A 27,132-nucleotide genomic window follows, 5' to 3' on the forward strand; every position below is an offset into this window, starting at 1 on the left:
AACCCAATCACAAAAGAACATACATGGTATGCACCCACTGATGAGTGGATATTAGCCCCAAAACTTGGAATACCCAAGATACAACTCACAGACCACATGAAGCTCAAGAAGAAGGAAGACCAAAGTATGGATGCTTCAGTACTTCTTAGAAGGAGAGACAAAATACTCATGGGAGGAAATACAGAGACAAAATTTGGAGCAGAGACTGAAGGAAAGGCCATCCAAAGACTGTCCCACCTGGGGATCCATTCCATACACAGTCACCAAACCCAGACACTATTGTGAATGCCAAGAAGTGCATGCTGACAAGAGCCTGATATAGCTGTCTCCTAAGAGCCTCTGCCAGAGCCTGACAAATACAGCGGCAGATGCTTCCATTGGACTGAGCATGGGGTCCCCAATGGAGGAGTTAGAGAAAGAACTGAAGGAGCTGAAGAGGTCTGCAACCCCATAGAAAGAACAACAATATAAATCAACCAGAACCCCTAGAGCTCCCAGGGACTAAACCACCAACCAAAGAGTACACATGGAGCGATCCATGGCTCCAGCTGCATATGTAGCAGAGGATGGCCTTGTCAAGCATCAATGGGAGAAGCCCTTGGTCCTGTGAAGGTTTGATGTCCCAGTATAGGGGAATGCTAGGGCGGGGAGGCCAGAGTGGGTGGTTGGGTGTGTGGGGGAACATCCTCATAGAAGCAGGGGAAGTGGGAATGAGATAGGGGGTTTCCAGAGGGGAAACCGGAAAGGGGGTAACATTTGAAATGTAAATAAATAAAATATCCAATAAAAGAAAAGAAAAAATGATTTGGTGTTAGCTATTGGCTTGCTGTATATTGCCTTTATTGTATTTAGGTATGGACCTTGTATCTCTGCTCTCTCCGAGACTTTTATCATGAAGCAGTTTGGATTTTGTCAAATACTTTTTCAGCATCTGGTGAAATGATCATGTGGTTTTCTTCTTTCAGTTTGTTTAAGCATTGGACTATGTTGATGGATTTTCATATATTGAACCACTCCTGCAACCCTGGGATGAAGCCTACTTGATCATGGTGGATGAGTCTTTGATATGTTCTTAGATTCACTTTGCAAGTATCTTATTGAAAATTTTTGCATCAATGTTCATAAGAGAAATTGGTCTGAAATTTTCTTTCTTTGCTGAGTCTTTGTGTGATTTAGGTATCAGAGCGGGTGAGTGTGGCCTCATTGAATGAGTTTGGCAGTGTTCCTTCTGTTTCTGTTTTGGGGAATAGCTTGAGGAGTTCGGCATTAGTTCTTCTTTGAAAGTCTGATAGAATTCTGCACTAAACCATCTGCCCCAGGACTCGTTTTTGGTTGGGAGACTTTTAATGACGGCTTTTACTTGCTTAGGGGTGAGCATTGAGTGCCTGTGAACTAAGGTGCAATATTGGTAGAGTATTGGGGTAGTTTGGCTGTGCCACTTTGACTGCTGAAGGGTTAAACATACGTACCACCCAGGAACTATCTGGATTCGAGAATAAAAGACACACACGTCCACACACTCACACACACACACACACACATCACACACACACGCTACTTTAGTTTTAAACTGCCTTGGCTAGCTCAAAGTCTGGGCAGTTCTAATCCTCCCTGTGGCTAGCGCACATTTCTGTCCTTTAAGCCTGGTTTAATGGCCTCTAATTCTGTATTTTATCTTTGTTACCCTGGATCCTCTGGGCAGCTCCTTAGTCTTTGCTGCCCAAGACACTTCTGGACAGCCCTTGCAGGGACCACATTCCTTCTCACATACATTTCGGGTGATTTTCCTTCTGCAGTTCTAAATCTGATCTGTCTCCCTCTGAATCATGACGATTCTCCTCTTCCCTTCTTCCAGTTCCTAGCTCAAGTTCCACCCCCCCCTCCACCCAGCCATTGGCCATTGACTCTTTATTGATCAATCAAAAACCTATTGGGAACAAGGACCTTCAGCCTTTGGACATGCAGATTCCCGGTGAATTCAGAGCATTAGAACCAATCCACAACAGTAGAGTGACATGATGTATCCTACTGTCAGTTCACTGTCCCAGAAGCAAAACGCCAGAGCTTCTCGCATGAGATTAATGACAGGCAACAAATACAAAAACATCAAAGAACTTCAGGAGTTAAGCAAGAACAAAATTTGTTTTTTCAACATTTCTTGAGCATCTAAAAGGAACAAATGCTTGTGCTCGCCCTCTAGTGGCTGTTGTTGGTATTACTAGCTTCCTCAAAAGGGTTCCAACTTCACCCCTGAGAAGATCTGGGTTGTTAACTGCTGGATTTGCATTGTTCTGGGAAGAAAACTTTGAAATTAAGTTATGATTGAATTGCTAATAATTGGGACTTTTTCCTTTTATTTTATTTTTTGAGGTTATAATTGCATTATTTCCCCCTCTCATTTCCTCCCTCCCATATAGCCCTTCTTGCTAGTTTCCAAATTTATGGCCTCTTTTTTTTTTCACTACTTGTTGTCACATGTGTGTGTTTGTGTGTGTGTGTGTGTGTGTGTGTCTGCATACATAAGTACAACCTGATCAGTCTGTATAATGTTACTTTATGCATGTTTTCAGGGATTAACATTTGCTATTGGATAACCAACCAATTGTTGTGTTTTCCTGAAAGACTATTTCTCCTGCTCCCAGCCTTCCTTAGTTGCCTGTAGTTTTTTGTCTAAGGTTGAGGTCTCCTGAGCTCCCTCAGTCCATGCTTCCCCCACCTAAGAAAGCATATTTATTGCTGTCGTCCTTGTTTGGCTCATGTTCAGAGAGCCATGTTGTGAGATATTATAAGTATAGCTTCTGACATTCCTGGGAAACACAGCCTCGCAGCAAACTCCCTCTTCCTCTGGGTCTTATGGTCTTTTGCTTCCTCATCCACAGTGACCTCTAAGCCTTAGGTGCAGGAGTTGTGTTGTTCACATATCAGTTGAGTCTGACCTCTACAGCTTTGCATTTTGATCACTTGTGATCTTCTATTCTCTGTCTATTGCAAAGAGAAGCTTCATTGATGAGGAATGAGAACTATGCTTTTCTGTGGGCATGAGGACAAATATTTAGCATGTAGTTAAGGATTACACTGATTTAGTAAAGTGGTGGTTGTAGATTCTCCTGCAAGATCTACGGCTTCAGGTCACTGACTAGGTTTCTAGGTGTTGAGTGAATCTTATACAGAATAAGGAGGGAGGAAGGTAAAATAACACTAGGGCTGTCGTCTACAGAAGCCACAGGGAGTCATACTATCAACTATCTACCTAAACTGTCTATCATATACATAAGTCAGTCCTTACGTGAGGCCCCAGTATCCTGCTATCCATTTTTTTTTTTTTTTTTTTTTTTGCTTCCTATCCGTGAGGTTCTTGCTCGACCACACACTGTAACCACAATGCACAGCTCACCACGGAGCAGTTCAATAAAGCAGCAAAGTGCAGTGACGGTGGACTGGGACTTCATTTTATGTCTCCTCTTTACTAATTGACTAACTCTTGCACTTCATTTCAGTAATTGGAAAGCTAACATGTGTTTCCACATTTGCAAAACAGGGGTGAGACTAGTGTCTACCCAAATCTGGCGCACAGTGCTCAGCAGCCGGAAGAGCCTGAGAGTTCAGATAACATCTCAGCCATCTGCAAGCACTCCATGGTCTCCTACCGGAACGTGTTCTTTCTTCAGAACCTTTTCAGTTTAAATAACACTTTATTGGATGTCAAGAGCAATCACCATGAACTTGTAACCACACACATGGTGCCATCTAGGGGATATTTGAACTTGGCTCTCCTTCTCTGAAATGTGAGATTTACTACCTGAGTTTCTGGAGTGAACAAATCGGCAGATGGATGTAAAACTTCTTAGCACAGACTTCCTTTCTTCTCATTCACGCTCCACCACAAATCCTTGTTTAAGTGATAACATGTGTGAACAAACAAAGCTGTCCTCTGTCTATATTAGGAAACAGACCAAAAACAAGGAAAAATCATAAAAGTATGATAGGCAGTGATGGGCATCACAAAGAAAACAAATGCACCATGAAGGAAGAGAATAGCAATGTCCTTTCAGATGACAGAGGGCAGGTCTTGGAGGGAGGACCACTCTCAGCCTTGGACTGAGCTACTCCTCTTGTGTTTGTTCATCTAGAGACACCCTGTAGAGATTATCTAACCTCAGAATGGACATTATCAGGGCATTCAGTCTGAGACTAAGACTTGTGCTCCCTTCTGGAAACAAATAGGAACCAAGAGCAACTCACACACAAGTCCTGTTGAGTGCATGCTTTAGGGCTTGGAAGATACCTGTGCACTTGGTCTAGATGTTCCAAAGAGGAGAAGGTTCATTAAGTTTTTTCTTCATAAATAAAACTGAATGGATGAACTCACTCATCATGTAAACCTGCCTGGGTCTTAGGAGACTAGGAGCCAAGATAAAGTGGTGTGGGGTATCCTATCTGCCTCTCAGAACACAAACCTAAGGAAGTAGCCAGTCTGCACAAGGCTGACTCGATGTTGATAGGCAGAAGGCAGAGGGAGAGTGGAGAATGCTGATCCAGAAAATGATTGAGCTCTGACCTCAGGCTAAAGAAGTCACAATGGGCACTTCAACGTTGTCCTTCCAACGGGATGTTTACAAGCTCAGGACATTTCCAGAATCCTCCTTTTTCCTTCGCCTTTTCCTTGGATGGCAAAAGTGGTAACTAGACAAGCAAGAGATTGCTATGAACTGTCCACATCCATCTTCAAGGACATCTGTCGAGACTGTGAGCCTCCACGATCTAGGGCAGGGCTTGGGAAAATATGGTCTGGAAACATGATATGTAATGAACGTGTCTGTGCTCTATTCCTCTAGTGGAATCCTAACTGACACTATTGGAAGGAAGAGGAATGGGTGTACATGTTTCTCTCAACTCCCAACGTGTAAAAGATATTTTATTTACTTTGCTTTTTTGTTGCCGTTAGTTTAGAATTTTGTGTACCATGGTAGACATTAACAGGACAGAAGAAATAGAGGCTATAATTTTTAAAATTATTTTTCCTTAAAAAAATTCAATAATATACTGTGGTCATGTTTTCCCTCTCCCAACTTTCTCCAAATCATCCCCACCTCTCTACCCACTCAACATCATGCCCCTCCTCAAAAATCAAAACAAATAAGCAAAAAAATAACAAAAATGCACATAAAAACAAAACAAAAGTTTGTTTTGTGTTAGCCAACTACTCCTGGGCACAGGGCCAGGCCCAGAGTGTGGTTAATACATCCAGTGACACTCTACTGGAAAAACCTAGTTTCCTTTTTCTGATCAGGTATTACTTGCAAATACCTTATTGGTTAGAGGTGAGATCCCATGTCTTCTCCCCATTTGGGTGCCAAGACTTCTGTCTGGCTTGGGCCTGTGAAGGTCTTGTACCTGCTGTCACATTCGCTGTAAGTTCCTATGTGTACCAGTCCTGTTGTATCTAGAAGATCCTGCTTCCCCGCAGTCATCTACCACCCCTGGCCCTTACCATCTTTCTACCTTCTATTCCATTTAGATCACTGAGCCTTGAGGGGAGAGGTTTGACAAAGACATCCCATTTAGAATTGAGGTCTCCAAAGTCTGACTCTCGGGACATGGTACAGTTATGAGTCTCTATGTTAATTCTCATCTACTCCAAGAAGAAACTACTTTCGTGAGGGTTGAAAGATGCACTGATCTTTGGGCATAGCAAAATGTTATTAGGAGTCATCTATTACTATGTTCCATTAACAGAATAACAGTAGTAGATTTTCCCCAGGGCCTATGACCTATCTGGCCTCAGGTTTTGGCTGCTTTAGTGTCAGGTATGATTTCATCTCATTGGGTGGGCCTTAAATCCAATTTTAGTAAATAGTGGCTATTCCTATAACATTTATACCACTAATGCACCAGTATGTCTCATATCCGGGTCATTGCTGAAGGTTGCAGGGTTTGTAGCTGTATGATGTTGATGGTTACCTTTCTTCTCCAGAAGTGTGCAGAGTGCCTTGCAGCATCATGAATGCTAGTCAGCAGTGCTGAAACTTCTGGCTGGGCACCAGTTCGACTTCTCCATGTCGAATGTTATAAGTGAGTATTATCTTCAGCAATAGGGCCTTGCCATGAGGTTGTGGGGAGTAACCAATAGTCTTGGCCATAGCATGTGTGTTCAGGGGTTCATGGGACACCTTTGGCCAGTGATATGTAACCCATTCTGACACTGGACATTTTACTTAGTGACATAGATGTCTAGTATCCCCAGTTATATGGAAAGGAATATATATATATATATATATATATATATATATATACATATACATATACATATACATATATATGTATATATATATAATTTCCTTTCATATATGTATGCACATGTTTTAGAAGGCTTTTACAGCAGTAGGCTTCTCTACAGGACCTTTAGTTAAACCATCCCTCCTCATAGTCATTACTGTAACTTGCTCTCTGTTCCTGCTTCCCATATAATTCTCTTATCTTAGCTTCCCCCTGAATGAAGCTATGCATTTTACCCTTTTATTGGAAATAGATTCTTTTCTCACATACTACATCCTGTTTAGTTTTCCCTCCCCCTACTCCTCTCAGTCCCTCCCCATCTTCCCTCCCACTCAGATCCATTCCCTTTCTGTCTGTCATTAGAAAAGAACAGGCTTCCGAGAGATAATTAAGATATAACAAAATAAAATATGATAAGATAAAACAAAATTGATCACATTGAAGTTGGACAGGACAAACCAACTGAAGGAGAAGAGCCCAAGAAAAGGCCCAAGAGTCAGAGACCCACTTATTCACACACTCAGAAATCTCATAAAGGCACTGAACCCGAAGCCACACTGTACGTTCAGCTTACCTGGTACAGAGCCACGCAGGTTCTGTGCATGCCGCTTCAGTCTCTGTCAATTCCTATGAGCTTTGCTCCTGCAGATTTAAGGAGCTTTGGAGTTTTTTGGTGTCTTCTATCCCCTCTGCTTCTTACAATCTTTCTGCCTCTTCTTATGTGAGGATTTCCTGGGCTCTGGGGTAGAGATTTGATGGAGACATTCCATTTAAGGTTGGATGATCCAAGGTCCCTCACATTCTGTGTAATGTCTGACTGTAGGTCTCTGTATTTTTTTTATTGAATATTATATTTACATTTCAGATGTAGTCCCCTTACCCCATTCAACCCCCCTGCCTAGGAACCCCCTATCCAGTCCCCCCTCCTCCTGTTTCTATGAGGATGTGCCCTCACCTACCCCCCCACTCCCACCTCCCCACCATCAAATTCCCCAACACTCAGTGTCCAGCCTTCATGGGACCAAGAATCTCCTCTCCCACCTATTCCCGACAGGGCCATCCTCCCCTACATATACAGCTGGAGCCATAGGTTCCTCCCTATGTGTTACCGGGCTGGTGGTTTAGACCCTGGGAGCTCTGGTTGGTTGGTATTGTTGCTCTCCCCACGGGGCCACAAACCCTTCCAGCTCCTTCAGTCTTCTCTCTAACTCCTCCATTGGGAACCCAGTGATCAGTTCAATGGTTAGCTTTGAGCATCTGCCTCTGCATATGTCAGACTCTGACAGACCTCTAAGGAGACAGCTAAATCAGGCTCTTGTCTGCATGCACTTTCTGACATCCATATCAGCGTCTACCTTTGGTGACTGCACATGGGATGGATACTCAGGTAGAATGGTCTCCAGACGGCCCCTCCTTCAGTTTCTGTCCCACACTTTGTCTCCATATTTGCTCCCATGAGTAGTTTGTTACTGCTTCTAAGAAGGACTGAAGCACCCACACTTGGTCTTCCTTCTTCATGAGCTTCATGTGGTCTGTGAGTTGTATCTTGGGTATTGCGAGCTTTTAGGCTAATATCCACTTATCAGTGAGTGAATACCATGTGTGTTCTTTTGTGATTGGGTTACCTCACTCAGGATGATATTTTCTAGTTCCATCCATTTACCTAAGAATTTCTCGAATTCATTGTTTTCAATAGCTGAGTAATACTCCATTGTGTAAATGTACCACATTTTCTGTATCTATTCCTCTGTTGAAGGACATCTGGGTTCTTTCAAGCTTCTGGCTATTATAAATAAGGCTTCTATGAACATAGTGGAGCATGTGTCCTTGTTATATGTTGGAGCATCTTCTGGGTATATGCCCGGGAGTGGTATAGCTGGGTCCTCAGGTAATGCTATGTTCAATTTTCTGTATTTTTTTAAGCTGGCTAAAATAAGGTGTGGTTCATACTTGCAGAGGAAATTGACTACTCAGATAAGTTTTTAGTCACTTTCTTGGCCAGCAGAGGCCAGGTCTGCTTTGTCCCGTTGAAGGGGGAAGGACAGAGTCATTCTGTTGCAATTGCACTGGAGTGCAGAGGCTCCAGGGCTTCTCACAGACATGCCACTGCATGATTCAGATAAGCCACCAGTGAGGGGAAGTAAGGACTGGCCTTCTTTCTCATCCCTTCCCTTCTGCTTTTCCAACCACAAACACCTGCTTTCCTGGCAAGTTACAGGTTCCCCAATAATAGAGAAATAATAATAGGACCTTTGTATAGCTTGTTTGTACCTCACATTGTGCTAAACTAAGATATGAGCAAAATACAGCCCCAAATAGCTCATAATATGATGGGAGAAATGACGACAGAGCAGACCCTGTTGAGACAGAATGGCAACGTGACAGTAATGTGACCAACGGTAGTGGAATATCAGTAAAAGAGAGGCAAACAGATCCGCAGAAGAAGCAACATCTGGGAAGGAGTTTGCACAAGATCTAGCAGTACAGAAGGAAGACGGGAGAAACCCAGAAGGGAAGGGAATATACCAAGGATCTGTGGAAATAAGAGGATACAAACTTTCAGAAAAGAGCTCACTTAGACTGTGACATGACCAATGAATAGCACATAGTCAGTCCATCGAAGGATTTTTGTAGACTTAATCGATTATTTATCGGCTCATTATCTAAGTGAGCCCCAGCCAATCAACTGGAAGGCAGGAAGAGTAGAATTGAAAGAAATAACCAAGAAGTAGTAATTTATTAAAGACAAATTAATACTGACCATTATTCCACTGTAAATTAAGGACGGTGTGTTGACCACCCATCTTCTGGACGTGAGGAGCTGTTTTTCCTGCTATCCATGGCAACGCTGTTGCACGTTTCTAAGTACAGTGGGATAACCTTCCTCACCTTTCAGCAATTATTTCCCTTAAGGTTTCTTTTCTACCTTTACCCTAAAAGCACAGTTTGACTCTCGCTGAAGAGGCTCTCACGCTTTTCCCTAAGACTCCCAGTCATTTCCGGACAAGACAAAGTCCTTCCCCACCACAAGCCAGCCTTCTGCAAGCATGCCTTTCAAGTTCCAGTCAGTCCCATGGCCACAGATGAGGAGTCGCCTACTTAGACCACTACTTTCTAAGGCTGATTCCCAGTACCACTAACCATTTCCCCCAGTTTGCCCCTCTCCCCATTACCTTGCCCAGAGAGAGAAAATTTGCTCATCTTGTGAAGAAACCAACATTCAAGTTTTCGTGATCCAGGTCCACTCTCTCCTTATGGGCTTCAGACTCCCTGCGCTAAGGTAACCATTGCATACACTGTGTGCTACAACTGAATGAGGACACAGGTAGTCCTCAGCCCTTGAGCTGAGTGTAGAACCCTGAAGCAGGCAGGAAGCCATAAAGATGGAAGTAATAATGGATTAACTAACTAATGAAAGCAAAAATGAATGAGAGATAAAAGCTAGGTAGAGATGGGGCACAGGAACAAGGGCTCCCGCCTATCAGAGATGAGAATACTGTCCCACCAGCGCCACAGTAGAGAAGGATGAGTTGGAAGGTGGGGTGTCCGGGACTGGCCAGGGACAGGGGCGGAGCCAGAGTCAGAAGGCAGGGCCGGTCCCTGGGCGGGACCATACCCAAGCGCAAGGCTGGCCGGCTGCTGGCCACTGTGGCAGGGAGCTGTCGCGAGTGACCCTGTCAAGAAGTTGGTAGGCTGCCACGCTGAGCTTCGCGGGCTTCTGCGCCCGCACTCACTGCCCGGAGCCATGCCCTCCTACACTGTCACCGTGGCCACCGGCAGCCAGTGGTTCGCGGGCACCGACGACTACATCTACCTCAGCCTCATTGGCTCTGCGGGCTGCAGCGAGAAACATCTGCTGGACAAGGCTTTCTACAATGACTTCGAGCGTGGCGCGGTGAGAATGCGCGCTTAGGACGGAGGGCTGGCAGCAAAGAGCGGGCGGGAGGCGGGGCAGGGCAGGCAGGCACCTGAGGATTGTCTGTCCCAGAGCGCCAGGGACCCTACTGTTGAGTGCATCGCCAGAGTCGGTGCATGTCAGGACAAGTGAGGCACCCTAGGCTTCCTGATGGCCCGGATCTCTTAAGAGACAAAGGACTTCCAGTGTGTGGTCTGCTTGTGGCTGGTTTCTTACGTGAGAGAGGGCACAAACTTTCACCAATGGAACCCAGAATTTGTGAGAGGCCCCTTCACTCGGAAGTTCTGAGGTCCCAGTGCCCCAGAGTCTGGTTCTACTGCAGAGCATAGAAAGCCCTGTTTGACAGCTGTCCATTTTGCATAGACAGTAGTCCAGGGTCAGTCAGAGATCCAGGATTGGGAATCAACTTGGGCTTAATCACTTTTCTATCCCTACCGTGGACCTCCGTTTACCAAACTGAAAATTGGTTAGGTCCAATTTTACCCATGAGTCATGGGGGAGCCCAGTCCCATTTGGTGGTAGGAATGAGTCTAGGAGTTGCCACCACACTTAGGTATCCTACATTTCCTGAACCCAGCCCCAGTGGAGTAATTTCAAGGAAGGTCTGGCCGAGTAGCCTTTGGAAAGACTGTCAGCAGGGTGCGTGCGAGGGGACACTTCCTCCCTGAGTATTAACTTTCGAAGGAAAAAAGGAAGAAAGATTTTCTTTCTTTCCCCCTAATACAGACTTTGGAGTCTGGCAGCCAGAGTTTCTTGCATTGGCAGCCCCGCCCAGGCACTGTGGGGGGCCGTTCAGCCTGGATGCCACTGATGTGTAAATTCTAGCCCCTTGGCTTTCTCTCAGTACAGGCTGGTCATGGTTTTCAGTGACCCGCTAAGTAAGGGAATCTGTAATAGACAGACACACTGCAGACACTTGGGAGGGGAGGTCTTCCTTCTACTACCTCCAGATCATCCTAAATTAGGTTTGGGTTTTAAAACTATCTTAAACTAAAAAAGTAGTTTAGAGTTTTACCAAGCTGACTTCTTATCTTTTAGTTTACTATTGCGTCAACCCACATGAAATTGCTCAAAGTTAACCAGTTGTGATAAGCACAAAAACAACAATTTCATATGTTTTCACTGGCTAGTTCCTGGAAAAAGTTCACTTCAGATCTGTTCACCCCAAACCAAGGAAATGATAGTTAAGTCCCTTTCTGGATCCCAAACTCTAAGGTTGATTCCTATCCTGGGACCTGTTACTTAGCCATAATTAGCAAGTTTCTAACCAGGCTTGAACTCTCTTCAAGCAAACTTTGGTGTTGAGCCCCAGAGTGACACCTCTTCCTTGGTTTCACCAGTCCAAGAGCTTAGTCCAAAGACTAAGCATGGCTTCCATTTGGGATGCTGACACCCTATGCAGCCTCCAAAGCACTTGTGTTTATTTTCACTATTTGGGGCTTCTCCCAGTATATAGAGGGAAGGAGAGAGGACAGGGTGCTTCCTCTTTTTTTTTTTTCAAGTCACAACACTAAAGCCTGTCTTTATTTATTCATTTATTGTCCTGAGTTTTTGTATCTTATTTTCCTTTTTAAAAATTTATTATTTATTTATTTATATTGGATATTTATTTACATTTCAGATGTTCTCCCCTTATCTCATTCCCCCGGCTCCCACCCAGGAACCCCCATCCCATCTCCCCTCCTCCTGCTGTGCTTCCTCTTTATAAATGGACTGCAGAGGGCCTTCTCCACAAATCAGTGGGCTCAGGCTATGTGCAGCACAGGACACCTCATGTGCCATTTCCTCCAGGAGGAAAACAGTGATGTGGCCACCATAAATGACTGGACAGGAAGTGAGAGGCCTGTTCTGTTCATCATTTGCCTTTCTTTCCTGTCTCCCAACCTGAAAAGTCATTTGGGTGGCATTAATTAAACACCTTAGCAAGAACCTTAGAAGCAAATTTCAGGAGAGATTTGCATACATATTTCCATTGTGGGGAGGGAACCACAGCTCAGGTAGAACTGCTGTCCTATGGTTGGACGCAAAAAGAGCCTTAAAACAAGAAAAAGAAAAGAACCTTTGAGAAAGTTCCTGTTGATGCAAAGTTACTACATACTTTGTCTTGCACAGTCCAGAGCTACTTCCTCATTCTGTGGCCAGTGTATCTTTAAAGTCCAGATGTCCCTTTTGGGTAAAGGTAGAAGGAAACCTTAAGGGAAGTGTTAGCTGAGAAGATAAGGCTATCCCACCGTTCTTAGAAAAGTGCCACAGTGTTCCCACGAATAACAGCCACTGTGAAGGCTAGCCAGTCCCTTCCAGCACCCCTTCCTAATGTACAGCTGGATAATGGTCAGTACTAACCTGTTTTAATAAATTCCACTACTGCCCATCCTCCATTATTCCCACAAGAGTTCTCAGCAGGGATTCAGGTCAGGAACCTTTGCAGATGGAATTCTCCTGAGTGTCAGGCATTCAGTGGTTCCCTTTTGTTTGCTGAGGATAGCCCAGATTGAACATAGAATGGCCTTGTTTCATAAGCGAGTCCTACATGAGACAGCTCTGACAAATCTTGACATTTTGAGGGCATCTTAGTTGGCTACTATAGCTGCTCAAAAGTACTTTGAAAAAGCTAAGGAGATGGTAGGCTGTTGAGTATATGGTTCTTGAACGTATTTAATACATGTAAATTCACCTTACAGATAATATGCTTCTTAAATATATCTAACAAATATTCTTATATTTGTGGAGAGTAAACTCTGTAGTACCTCTTTACGAGGAAGAAAATATTGATGAGGAACAAATATTTCTCTTCATCAACCTTCATACACTAGTTCTCCCTCGCTGTTCATCTCTCCTATATCTGCCCTTCATCCTCTTCCTTTCTTTATTCCCCCCAATGGTTAATTTCTCTCCCCCTGCTCACCCTCCAGTTCCCCTTCCTTTTCTACTCTAATGTCCTTTACCTCTCTCCTTCAGCTTCCCCTGACTGTAACTTCTGTCCCCTCTCCGTCCCCACAGTGCCGCCTCAGTTTCCCACCTCTGTCCCCACGTCTCCTTGACTACTGCTCCCAATGCTCTCATTCGATGCAACTCTTGCTCTTCTTGGTCTCTTCTTGCCTTTTGGTCTCTCATTCCTCTGCCCTGGTCTCTCTTTTGCCCTCCAACCTCCCCTGCCTTCTCTGCTCTACAGCCTCTTCCCCCTCCCACCAGTTTCTCATGCTACATCCAAGATGGACAGCCCATTTGGCCCTGCCCTTGCTCCAGGAGAGGTCCTTTGTCTCTTCCTCCATCCTCAGAGGGATGACATACATGAAGGTGGACAGTGCCTGAGGAACGCAGAGTTGTCCTCTGGCAGAGATGGAAGTGTAAATGAACGGACCACTGTTGATAAAATGGCGATAGAAAGCTCAGAGGCTGATCAACTAACACTTTGCTGATATTCATGTAACACACAATGATGTTTATGTCACCAACAGGTCACATTTACGATGGTGTCATTATAAGATTATAACAGAGGTGAAATTTCATTTTGCCTGGTATATTCTGTATGTTTAAACATATAAATACTTATTATTATATATTACCTAATGTATTCAATACAGCAATATTCAGTACATATATATTATTTAGGAGCAATAGGCTGTACCATGTAGCCTGGGTGTAGAATATGATACATATCTGTGTTTGTGTAAATATGCACTATGACAAAATTGCCTTACACTTCATTTTCCAGAATATAGCTCTGTCACTGATGTATGATTGGTTTTGGAAACTTTAAAACCAAATATACAACAGAGTTTTAAAGCAAAAGAAACAAACAAGAAAAACAGCGGTAAAATCAGCCTCTGGCCCTTCCTGACTTGGGCTAGTGAACTATATGCTTCTTGTGTCTCTCCCCAATTTTCTGACCAATTCGGTGGCATCTCTATCTTGAGAGCTGTGTTCTAGCCTTCCTCCTCTGTGTGAATTCCCTGAATTGAGAACATTGTTCTGCCAGCTCCCCATATCTGAAATCTCCTGCCCACTCCCCTCTGTACCTCTGAGGTGGTCACTCACTCGCTAACACATGGATACTTGCCCTCTCTGAGTCTCAGGTACACTTGTAAAATGAAGTGTCCATCCACACCAACATTCACACGCACAGCGTTCACTGAGCACCGGGACCAAGCACCGCGTATAGTGCCCACCATAAAGAACGAACTCAGTATGTCAAGGACATAGACAACAGATGAAGTGTCATCCCAGCACACTCAACCATAGAAAAGGACAGAAAAGGTCAGCACATTTGGTAGCTCCACATGCCCTCCTGAGGCCTTCTTTTGGAGGGAAGTCTCTCTCTGCTCGCTGTGATCTTGTTCTAGCTACACTCTGGAACTCTAGATCCACCAACAACATGCTTTATCTCTAAGACTTCCGGGGTCTAACTGAACCCCTCAACTCCTGTTTATCTCCTGTCACATCTAGGCCTGAGGCCGGGGCAGCAAGGTCCCTGGGCTGACCAGCAGTAAGCCAGACCATAGGCCTGACCATCATCTTCTACGGGAGACCCTATCGAAGAGCAGATTAAGTCCCTCTATGACTGCACAGTGGTCTCATCCAGTGCCGCTCTGAGGCCCTCAGCCAAGTAGACCTAAGGACCTGTAAGGTCCCATTTCCCGTGACTATACTATAGGTGTGCTAAAGGGTCAGCCTCCCCTCCCCAAGAAAAGCTACTTAGTTTCTTTCTTTCTGCCTGTCTTTCTTTTGGTTGTTTTGTTCTGTTTTGTTTTTTGTTTGGTTGGTTGCTTGGTTGCTTGGTTTTGGTTTGGATTTTTTTTTTTTGAGATAGAGTTTCTCTGTATAGCCCTGGCTGTCTTAGAACTACAGCTCTGTAGACCAGGCTCTCCTCCCACTTACTGAGATTCGTCTGCCTCTGCCTCCCAAGTGCTGGGATTAAAGGTGTGCACCACCACCACCTAGCTACTGGGTGTCTTTCTTACAGGTCACCAGTTGTAGCTGCATAGATGGCCTCAAAGTACATGGCTTTCTCCTCAGATCTTTCTTATTACTTTGGGATGAGTGCCCTCTCTTCATTCACCCCAACCTTCCTGACGTCATCCCTTTCTACCCTCAAGACCATCCTCTCTAGCCTCTCAATGCCACAGGAAAACCACTTCCCCTGAAGCAGCTGCTCTGGGGCTGGGTCCAGGCATTCTTGGTGGCTGCCCTTTGGTCCTGACCACAGGCTGACTTCCCTCTCCTCTGCATGCACTATAAGCCCCTCCCACTGTCCCTCGGCCTTACAAGAGTTCCCCATTCACCAAGTCCAACGTTTGAACACATAGGGTGGTCCTCTCACTCCACAGGCACTTGGAGCTATGAATGAATTGCAGTGCAAAGGGTTGGCTCAGGCTGATCGCAGATACTGCGGGACTTCTTGCCTTATGAGCTCTGATGGAGTCTGAGCATGTAGACCAGCTAGTTCTGATATATATATATACCTAGTGGACTGTGCTCTTGGAGAAAGTAGCTACTCAAGTATCCCCCCCACTCTGATTCCTCAATGGCGCTGCAAGCTGGTTGCTATCTCTTCTTGAAAGATGAAGAAAGCTGGAGAGATAATCAGGCAGTCAAGTGTTCACCTTACAAACACAAGGATCCAAATTTGATCCTTAGACCTTATTTTTAAAAAGCCAGTAATCCTGAGGCCACATTGTAATCCTAGCTCTGAGGGAAAGGAAACAGGTAGATCTCTGAGGTTTTCTGGCTAGCCAGCCTAGCCTACTTAGTCAGTTCTAGGCCAATAAGAGACACCGACCTGGTGTGGGGGTGGCAATGACTGAGGAATGACATCCAAGGTTGCCCACTGTCTCACACACACATACACACACACACACACACACACACACACAAGCACACGCACACGCATACATACACACACACAAAATAGGTGGAAAAGGTCTAAGAGAAGGAAGAGAAGAACAGGGAGGAGAAGTAGAGGATGGGCAGGAGGAGAAAGGGAGTAAAGGGAGGCAAAGAATGGGAAGAGGAAGGGGAAAGGGGGAAGAAGGAGAGGAAGAAGGGGAAAACAATGAAGATAGGGAGGGTAAAAAAGGAATAGGAAGAGGGGACTATGAAGAGGAAGATGTAGGGAGGAAATTGAAGAAGGGAAGGACGAGGAGGAGAAGGAAATAAAGTAATTTGATGAGGCCATGTGGCCAGCAAGTTTGCACCTGCAATGTGAACTCAGAGTCCCAAACACCAGGTCAGCCCTCTGACCCAATTCCCGTTCACTGACCGCAACTCCTCTGGACTCATTCATATTCCCAAATGACCAAACTGGGGTGGTCTGGGGCTGTGTGTGGTGTGTGTGTATATGTGTGTGTGTGTGTGTGTATGTGTGTGTGTGTGTGAGAGAGAGAGAGAGAGAGAGAGAGAGAGAGAGTAATGTCAATTATCCTGTTTGACAATGTTTCTTCTATACCTTTACTGAGAGGTCATACTGTATTCCACAAACTTATGATTATCATCAGCTATAAAAATTAATTAAATAAAAAGCAAAACTCCCTCGTCTCATTTCAGATAAGGCAAGCTTGAGAATTAAGTTAACATGAGACAAAAATAATATGAGAAAAAAGGGCAAACTTGCCTAATGCAGCAAGTGTGTCATGTGTTATTTAAGACTAAATGTAGACTCACGAAGACAGTGGGAGCCCATTGCTCACACACTGAATTGTATGGAAAATATATAGTAAAGAAAGAGAGTTGGGCTAGGGAAGTCAGGTGGAGTGACTGTGGACTTTGAGGTGGCCAGCCGGGTCTAATTGTACAGGTATCCGCTTTCCTTCTAAGGAAGAACTTCACAAGAAGGCAAGCGTTAGAATGATCTTGAACTGCCCCTTTATACCACTTAACTCAAATATTTGCTGTGCTAGAGCAGCACACTGAGGAAGGAATGCTCTCAACAGTGTCAGAATTCAGGCCTGGGAGGCAGCAGTTGACTGTCCTGTTCTCCGGCCCAGGTGGACTCCTACGATGTCACCGTGGATGGAGAATTGGGCGAGATCTATCTAATCAAAATCGAGAAGCGCAAATACTGGCTCCATGATGACTGGTACCTGAAGTACATCACACTGAAGACACCCCATGGGGACTACATCGAGTTTCCATGTTACCGTTGGATCACAGGCGAGGGCGAGATTGTCCTGAGGGATGGATGTGGTAAGCTGCTTGGACCCCTGCCACTTGTAGGCTTCCTGGAACCAGAAAGTCTCCCCTTCTCAGAAAGCTGTATTTCTGGGAGTGAGAATACCATCTTGGGTGGAGCACACGTCTGCATCCTGTTGCCTTATGGGAGATGTGATCTTCCTCAGCACTAATGAGGTCTAGAGTGGGGCTAACAGCCTGAGGATTCATATCAGCTGTGACTTCCCTCTGCACACTGTCCTGGGAAGGGTGGAGATAGGCCTTCTCCTGCTATTAGGTAATGAGGGACTCTGGACAGGCACCTGTGACAAGAGTCCTTCAAATAGGGAGCACTGCAGTTTAGCACATGGCCTTCTAAGACAACTTCTCTGGCTGTCCTCTCTAAGATGGGGGGAGGTGTTCAGGGCCAGAGGACCCCTCCTGAAGACCTGGACACTAAAGGGTTGGACTAAGATTGTCAATAGAATGCCAGCTCTGAGGGCCAGAGGCAAGCTGGAATTCACTCGCCCATTTTATTTGTTTGCTTTGAAACAAAGTCTCAGTTTCACTACATAGTTCAGGCTGGCCTTGAACTTTCAGTTCTGCTGTACTAGCCTCCCAAGATCCTGGATATGCAGGGCCCAATTTGGTACTTCCATAAGAGGACCTTCTTTTTCAGGCCCCACTCCCACCCCCAGCCAGCTGATACAGAGGGAAGCAGATGTCAAAGGTCAGCTAAGGCTGCTTACACTCTCCCTTCACTGCCCCCCCCCAGTGACACCCCTCACCCTCCTGAGTGTCGCCCTTTTTGCACACCAGCTGCTTATATACATAGGTCAAACTAAGCCTTGGCAAACTTCTATCTTGTAGTCGTGGCCCTTGAGTTTGCTTCCCCATCTCATCAGGAATGATACCCTCTACCTGCGACAGCCACTGCTGTGAGGACGGCTGCTGCTGCTGCTTACGACAGCAATGAGCATCTCTCTGATGAGGGTCCTCTGTCGTGGTTCATTCCTCAGAGTTGGGAGAGGCAGACAAGAAGAGATTGATAATTAAACCACTGTTTTGATAGAAAACTGAGACACAAGAAGAGGAGGAAGAGGAAAAGGAAGACGTTGTTGTCGTCGTTCTTTCCCCTCTAGGGTCCTTCAGCCGTCAGATCCCATCCCATTATCCTTGATGTGGAACTTGACCTTCTCCAAATTCTTGGAATTTTTCTGACCTGGATATTTGAGTTTAGAAGGATTTTTACCACCCCTCCCCCAAGCTCAGTGGGAACCCTCCCACTCGCCCACTCACCCACACATTGTTCAAGTTATCCTGTGGCTAGAACAAGGAAGGCTGTGGACAGGGTGCTTCTCTTAACCCAATGTTTAGCAGGCATTAGAATCTTTCCTCTGTCTGCCCACCCAAGATCTCGATGGGGAAGTCCTTCCTGCCTACAGTTTCTGTAGCCTGTAGAGCAGCATGCACGATAATGCAGGCAGATTAGGGTGATTTGAAGAGGTTTTGAGAGAGGGACGACAAGAAGGTGTGGAAGTACGCAGAGGGGCCACTTCTGTGTGTAGGGCCAGCAGGTTGGCCAATCCTGATGAGCTGGGAGAAGGGAAGAGTTTAAGAATAATGTAGCAGGGCAATTAAAGCTGGCCTCTATCTTATGAGTCTGTGCAGAGCTGTGACCTTGGTAGAGAAGTGGGCATCCCTGGAGATGAGGAAGAGCAGCCCCACCTCAACATGTTCACTCTCCAAGGACCTTCCCTCTGGGCTGTCCCCAGAGCAGTCTAATGGGAAGCCTATCGATGTAATCCATTCTTCTCCTTTTCTGTTTTTTTTTAAAATTGGGTATTTTATTTATTTACATTTCAAATGTTATCCCCTTTCCTGGTTTCCCCTCTGTAAACCCCCTATCTCACACCCCCCCCCCTTACCTGCTTCTGCACAGGAGCATCAAGCCTTCATAGGACCAAGGGCCTTCCCTCCCATCGATGCCAGATAAGGCCCCTTCAACTCCTTCAGTCCTTCCCCTAACTCCTCCATTGGAGTCCCTGTGCTCAGTCTGATGGTTAGCTGTGAGCATCCACATCTGTATTGGTCAGGATCTGGCAGAGTCTCTCAGAAAACACCTGTATCAAGATCCTGTCAGCAAGCACTTCTTGGCATCCACAATAGTGTCTGGGTTTGGTGTCTGCAGATGGGATGGATCCCCAGGTGGGACAGTTTCTGGATAGCCTTTCCTTCAGTCTCTGCTCCACTCTTTGTCCCTGTATTTCCTTTAGACAAAAACAATTCTGGGCTAAATTTTTGGAGATGAGTGGGTGGCCCCATCCCTCAACTGGGGGTGGGGGGAATGCCTAACCTCTGGATATGTCTCAACAGGTTCTCCCTTCCCTTTGTGGGGTATTTTAGCTAAAGTTATCTCCATGGGGTCCTGGGGGTTCTTGTTTTCCTGGCATCTCGGACTTTATGGTGATGCAATCCATTCTTATCAGTGGTGATGCAATCCATCCTTATCAGCTTTATCAACAAGATAAAATGGAAGGGGGTCTTCAGGGACACAGATAATCTGGCTGACAAGTTCCATTAACCACTGCTAGTAACCAGCCATCTTAACTTTAAGGTCATGTAATTTGTCCAGTGATCATGTACATCTAGAATCTTGGAAGGGATCTGCCAAGCACTTTGTCTGTGTCCCCTGTGCCGTTAACTCACTGGACTGCAGGCTTCACCTTGAAGATGGTTCTTCTCCCATGTGGCTCAGGGCTCCATGGCTTCCATCTCTGCATAACACTTGTTTTGAAGGAATCTTACAGCATGAGGGACTCAGGGTAGCTTGATTTCTTACATGGTAGCTCACTTCTAAGAGCAAGTATTCCAAGAAACAGAGAATAGAAGCTGCCAGGCTCCAGGCCTGTGCCTGAAACAGGTATCGTGTAATTCCACCGCCTATCCTTGAGGGGGAGGACACCAAAATATCTCAATTTAAAGAATGCCAAAGGATTTGTGACCACAATTAACCTACATGGTACAACAACCAATGCCTTGAACAATGTGGCAAGAAGTGGGCCCACCCCACAAGTGACCCCCATTTTCCACCACAGCCGGGGGGGGGCCTGCTTGGTCTTAGGGGAGCAAGCTGAGGTGGAACACAGAGTTGGACGAAGGCCAAAGGACTGATGATCTCTGGCCTTGAAACCCTCTCTCGAAACAATTAGCGCTATCAGTTACAAGTTCAAAGCAGTATTTTATACTCATTATAAGTTCAAAGCAACAGTTTTTTACATGGCCTGGTTTTATCTTAGTACATACCTGTGGCTTCATCCTTAGACATGAATGTTTTTCCTTGGACACAAATTTATCCCAAGCCTATTTCTCTTTTTAGTGTAATTATGAAAGCTCATTGTATTTCTTATTATGTAGCCTTTACTTGCTATTATGAGGAGTGGGTACATTCTATTCTTGATTCTAACTTTATTATATCTTTCTAGCAAAACAACTAAAACCATCTCTTAGAACTTTCTTCCTAAAATTATTTGAATCTAAGCACGAGTTCTATATAAAACTACCCCAGTAGGTTGTTGGACTGTATAATAGTGATAGGAGAAGCATATCATTAGCAAGAAGCCATTCTGGGATGAAGTCCCAGGATTCCTGCATAAGCAGCATGCTGAATGCTAACGGAAGATGTCTGGGAAAATCTGACCACCGAGCATTGTGTGGACATTGTTGCTCTTCCTCAGGCTGCTCTCATACTTGTCCTTTCTTCACAGCAAAATTGGCCCGAGATGACCAAATTCACGTCCTCAAGCAGCATAGGCGTAAAGAATTGGAAGCACGTCAGAAACAGTATCGGTGAGTTATGGCATGGACCAAGCAGCCATGAGTAGCCCCTCCTGTACCAGGTGCATGGTAGGAGACAAGCCTGACCACAGTATATGGACCATCATCTTACCTCCACCTTCAGACAGTCAGAGTGAAGGGGGTCAAGGAAAAAGCTTGAGAATAGCCACGTTATCCTTGGGGAGAATGAGCCCAAGAGAGTGAGTCACCTTTCCCAGTATCGTACGGACTGCCTTAACTATGTCTTCATGTAATATTTTAATCTACATAATCTACATAATGATACATAATCTACAACAGCATTGAAAAGCCATTACATGTGATCAAGAAAAAGGGATCCAAATTCTTCAAATTAAACATGAAGAAAAAATCAATACTTCATAGGAAATTGAATGAATAAAAAGGATGCTATGTACAGTTGTATGTCAATGTAAGATAAAATGGACAAACCCTAGAAAAGCATAGGCTATAATTTACTTAAAAATTAAATGAGCCAGGGCCAGGGACATGGCTCAGCAAGTAAAGGCAAAAATCATGCAAGCCTGGCCACCCAAGTTTGACCCCTGGAACACACAAAATCTAGACAGACTAGTGTAGTACATCTGTAATCCCAGTACTACCGTAGAAAGATGGTCATGGTGACAAAGAACAGCCAGCCAGGAATACAGAGCCCAGCAGTAGAAACAACCCCAAAAGTTGAAAGGTCATTACCAACTCCCCAAAGTTGACCTCTGACCTCCACACACAGTATTGTGTGTGCATGCCTGAACATAGATACACACAGACACCTACATATACCACAAACACACATACAATGTTTTTAAGGAAATAGAGGATCTGAATAAGCCAATCCCGTGTAATATAATTGAATTAATTTTTAGATGTCCTATAAATAAAAGCTCAGGTAGCTTCATGGGTAAGTTCTAGCAAACATTAAGGAATTAATATCAATCTTACATAGACTTTTCTGCCAAATGGGTGAGAAGGCAGTATTTTCCAACACATTGTATGATACCAATGTTGCAAAAAAAAAACTAGGCAAAGGCATCATTAAAAAATAAATCAATATACAAATATCTCTCAAGAATACAACTGCAAATATTTTCAACAAAATATTAGCAAGCCAAATTCATATGGCATTAACAAATAATATTTTCCCTAGGAATACAGTGCTTTTGAACATTCAAAACTTTGTTAATCTAATAGATATCAAAAATGAACAAAAGTACCTACAATCATTTAAATATATATACACATGTATATAATATATAATATAGATACACAAAAAGGAATTTGAGAAAACTCAACATTCTTTCATAATTTCAAAATATTGGAATTGAAAAAAATGTCCTCAACACAATAAAGAACAACTATAGAAAACTCCCAAGACAAACTGCTTTTCCCTAAGATCTAGGAAATGATAGGACATCCACTTATGCTGCTTCTATTCAGTATTTCACTGAAGGGTCTATTTCGTCAGTTAGGAAAGAAGAAGAAAACAGTTTACACAATCACCTTTCATGGATGACATAGTCTTTTATATAACTAATAAATTCTCCAGTATTTAATTTTGGTAGTTAATTTACGAAAAACTACTAAATTAGCAAGATTATGAGATACAAACTAAATAAAAACTTCTATACATTATAACAAAAGAAGAAAAAATCTATTTACAGTAAGTTTAAAATCAATAGAATATTTATTACTAATATGTTTAACAAAGACATTGTAAGACTAACAACAAAACCCTAGAACACAGTTGAAAAGAATTAATTAAAGAAAATCTAAGTGAGTTGAAAATACCTCATGTTCACTTAGCTTTGCTACCATGGCAATCCTTCTCCCAGGAATGGTGGGTGATGTAGAGGTTCAATGCAATCGCTGTGAAAATCCCAGCTAGTATTTTTTAAAAACAAGATTGACAAAATATTCCTTAAATGCAAATGGAAATAAAAGGTATACAAAGTCATCAGACCAATCTTGAAAATAAGAAAACTAAGTTAGAGAATCTATATTTCCTAACATCCAGATTTCTGCACAATCATAGTATTCGGGGAAGCAGCCATATCATGAGCAATGAAATAGAATTCCAAATCCAGAAACAACCCCTTATACTTACGGTGAACTGATTTTTGATGGGATCAGCAAGACAAATCTGTGTGTAAAGAATAGCCTTTTAAATAAATGGTGCTCAGAAAACTGGATAGCCAAAATACAAACAAATGACATTGGATCCTTTCCTAACACCAAATTGATTACCTAAATGGTGGAATTAAAACCATATAATCCTATGAAAATACATGAGTAAACATCCATGGCTTTGAGTTGGCAAAGGATTCTGAGACAGGACTCCACATCACACATAGCAAGAGGAAAATCAGATGACTTGGCATCACCAAAGTTTCAGGCTCTTATGTTTTAGAGAGCACCATGAAGAAAATGGAAGACTATTGATGAAGTATTTGCCTTATAAGCGTGAGGAGCTGAGTCCAACCCCCAGAATCTACATTTTTAGAAAACTGTGGGGGCTACAGAGACCACCCAGTGAATAGAATGCCTGCCACACAAGCAGGAGAACTTGCATTTTGATCCTTAGCAGTCATGTAGAAGCCCAGAGCTACGGTGCATGTCTATAACCCCAGCACTGTTGGGGCAGAGACAGGTAGAGCACCAGAGCTCACTGGTCAGCCAGTTTAGCTAAATCAGGGAATCCAGGTTCAGAAGAGATCCAGTCTCAAGAAATAAGGTGGAGAGTGACCCAAGACACCCAATATCCCAACATCAACCTCTGTCCTCTACCTTCACACACACACACACGCTTATGCATGCACATACATGCACATATACAATCAGACATAGTAACATATATGTATAATCCTAGTGCTGGGGATGGAGAGACAGGTAGACCCCTGGGACTCTCTAACCTGCCACCCTAGCCTACTTGGTGAGCTCCTATCTAAGGAGAGAGCATATTTCAAAAACAAGGTGGATAACTCCTAAAAAATGATAGCTGAGTTGTCCTCTGGCCTCCGCATGAACACATGTGCACACAAACATGCCTACACACAAAGAACCCACGGAGTGAGGAAGAATATTTGCAGAACATTTATTTGACTGAAGACTTATGTTCAAACTGTATAAAGAATTTCTAAAACTCAAGATAGAAGTAATACAACTTTATTTTTATGAAGTTATTTATTTACTTTACATCCCAATCATATCTTCCCCTCCATCCTTTCCTCCCAGTTCCTCCCTCTCACTTTCCCTCCCCCCACTCCTACTCCCCTTCTTCTCAGAAAAGTTTAGGCCACCCATGGATGTCAACCAGCTTTGCCATATCAAGTTGCAGTAAGACTAAGCCAAACTTCTCCTATTAAGGATAGACAAGGCAGCCCAATTGGGGGGAAGGGATCCAAAGGCAGGCAGTGTAGTCAGAAACAGTTCCTGATCCCACTTTAGGAGTCCCATGAAGACCCAGCTGCATAACTGTTACATGTGTGCAGAGGGCCTCAGTTTGTCTTATGTACGCTTTCTGGTTGGCATTTCAGTCTCTATGAGTCCTTATGGGCCCAGCCTAGTTGATTCTGTGGGCTTTTTGAAGTGTCCTTGACTCTTTAGACTTCTACAATCCTTCCTCCCCATCTTCTGCAGGATTTCCCAAGCTCTACTTAATGTTTGGCTGTGAGTCTCTATATCTGTCTCAATGAGTTGTTGGCTGAAGCCTCTCTGATGATAGTTATGCTATCAGAATATCACTAATAGTGTCAGGGATGGGCTCCTTCTCATGGCATGGGTCTCAAGTGGACCAGTCATAGGTTGGCTCTTCCTTCAAATTCTGCTCAATAATACAGTTTTAAAAGGGACAAGAATTCAAAGTTCAAAAAAAATGGACATTTCTCCAAGAAAAGTATATAACTGGGTAAACATAAAAAGACAGGTACTACATTAGTTGTCTGGAAAATGTATATCAATACTACAGTGAGATGCTAATTCAAACCCACTTAGGCAGCAAGAATCAAAAAGTCATGTTATTACAAATTTTGGAAAATTACAACACTCATATACCACTGTTGAGAATGCTAAATGATGCAACTGCTTTGGAAAATGGCTTAGTAATTCCCCAAACTATCAAATAGAGTAATTATGTTACCCAGAAATCCCTCTTGATTATATACCTATTAAAAAGGAAGACATATGTTCAGATGGTTACTGTTTATTTGCCAGCTAGACTGAAAGATGAGGCACGTGTAGGTCAGTGTGCCTGTGAGCTCCAGAGAGAATTAAGTGAGTGAGGGGAAAATCATAACTTTCCTCCCTGAAGTTGCATTGAAGTCACAGTAATGAAAAGACACCTAATACATATGTCCAGACTAAAATTTCTATGTGCATGATTATTGTCCTAATAACCCCACTAACACAAAGATGTGTATAACTTAAATGCCTATTAATGGATGGATGGATGGATGGATGGATGGATGGATGGATGGATGGATGGATAAACAGTCATACATCTGTGTAATTTGATGTGGACTCCAGGGGTCAGACTCCAATCATCAGGCTTGGTGGTAAATACCTTTACCTGCTGAGCCATCCTGTCAGTCCCACTATGTAGTTCTTTAAAAGCCTTTGAAGTCGTTTAGTGGGAGGAACACTAAGAGTTTGAACCTTTGGGCTAGAGAAGCCCCATAATGCTTCAAGCAGAGCTTACTGGACCATCTTGGTGGGACTTCAGAAGATTGAAGTGCCAAGAAAAGGACAGAGAGTGGAGACTTGCTTCATGAGTCTTCAGTGAGGAACCAGGACTCTACTGGTGACTGGGCTGTAGGCAGAGGAAAGAACCGCATGACCAGCATTGCCCTGGCATGGTCTTCTGGCATGGGATCTGGCTTCATTCTGCCCACAGCCTGAGAACTCGAGTGAGGCTTAATTAATGAATAGACTAATTTGCTTGGCAGCAGAAATGTCAAGAAACGATAGCATCTAGCTTGTGCTACAGGTACTGCTTGCCGCTCTTACGCAGGTGTCCAGTGAGAGAGATTGCCTTGTGTCTCAGAAGAGGCTTTGGACTTTTGGATGATCTTGGAACTGTTAAAGCTTTGAGGGCTTTTAGAGATGGACAAAACTTATTTTCCATTAGAAGATTGGCATGAACCTATAGAGAACAAGAATAGGAGTTTATGGCTTAAACGTGACACGTTTGAATATCAAATTGGCGAGGATGCTGGGCTTGTGATGCTTAATCTTGTCAACTGGACAGGATGTAGGATTACCTAGGAGACAAATCTCTGGGCACGTCTATGAGGGAGATTTCAGATTGGGTTAATTGAGGTGGTAAGAACCCCATCCCTCTGGGTTTTCTCCACCAAGATGGAGTGCACCCTTCAACTGTGAACCACAGTAAGCCTTCTCTTAGGAAGCTGATTTTATCAAATCCCTTGTCACAGCAAAGGTAGAAGTAAATAATACCTAAACTAGCATAGCAGCCACACATAGACTAATGTCTTTAAAGATTACCCTGATCTGAACAGTTCTTATAAAATGAACGATACAATCAATGACATTTATGAATGGCCAGTTTTACTTAGCATGATAGTTTCTAGAGTCATGCGTGTTGTAGCAGCTATGAGTATTTCATTCACTATCTGTAGAAATAAAAGACTCAATAAAAGTTGTCCTCTGACCTCCACACACATGTCATGGCAGGTGTGCACACACACACAGAGAGAGAGACAGAGACAGAGACAGAGACACAGAGAAACGGAAAGAGAGAGAGAGAGGGAGAGACAGAGAGAAAGACAGAGACAGTGACAGAGTGAGAGAGAGAGACAGAGACAGAGACAGAGAGAATTCATGTAGAGGAACATGATCTGAATTGCCATGAGAGAGAGAGAGACAGAGAGAGACAGAGACAGAGACAGGGAGAGACAGGGAGAGACAGAGAGAGAAAGAGAGAGAGA

The 27,132-nt window shown here is 43.9% G+C and overlaps 1 protein-coding gene across 1 annotated transcript in view; it reads left to right on the forward strand.

Moving 5' to 3' along the window:
* Positions 1 to 9,884: 9,884 nt before the first annotated feature.
* Alox5 (arachidonate 5-lipoxygenase) overlaps positions 9,885 to 27,132 on the forward strand; it is a 52,418-nt gene continuing 35,170 nt past the window's right edge. Inside the window, exons 1-3 of the mRNA XM_028753543.1 lie at positions 9,885 to 10,171; positions 17,176 to 17,374; positions 21,106 to 21,187. Coding sequence (XP_028609376.1) covers positions 10,022 to 10,171; positions 17,176 to 17,374; positions 21,106 to 21,187 — 431 coding nt within the window. The 5' untranslated portion in view covers positions 9,885 to 10,021. The remainder of the gene's footprint in view (positions 10,172 to 17,175; positions 17,375 to 21,105; positions 21,188 to 27,132) is intronic.

Source organism: Grammomys surdaster, unplaced genomic scaffold, assembly GCF_004785775.1.
Source record: "Grammomys surdaster isolate TR1022 unplaced genomic scaffold, NIH_TR_1.0 125950, whole genome shotgun sequence".
In the NCBI taxonomy this organism is placed as follows: Eukaryota; Metazoa; Chordata; class Mammalia; order Rodentia; family Muridae; genus Grammomys; species Grammomys surdaster.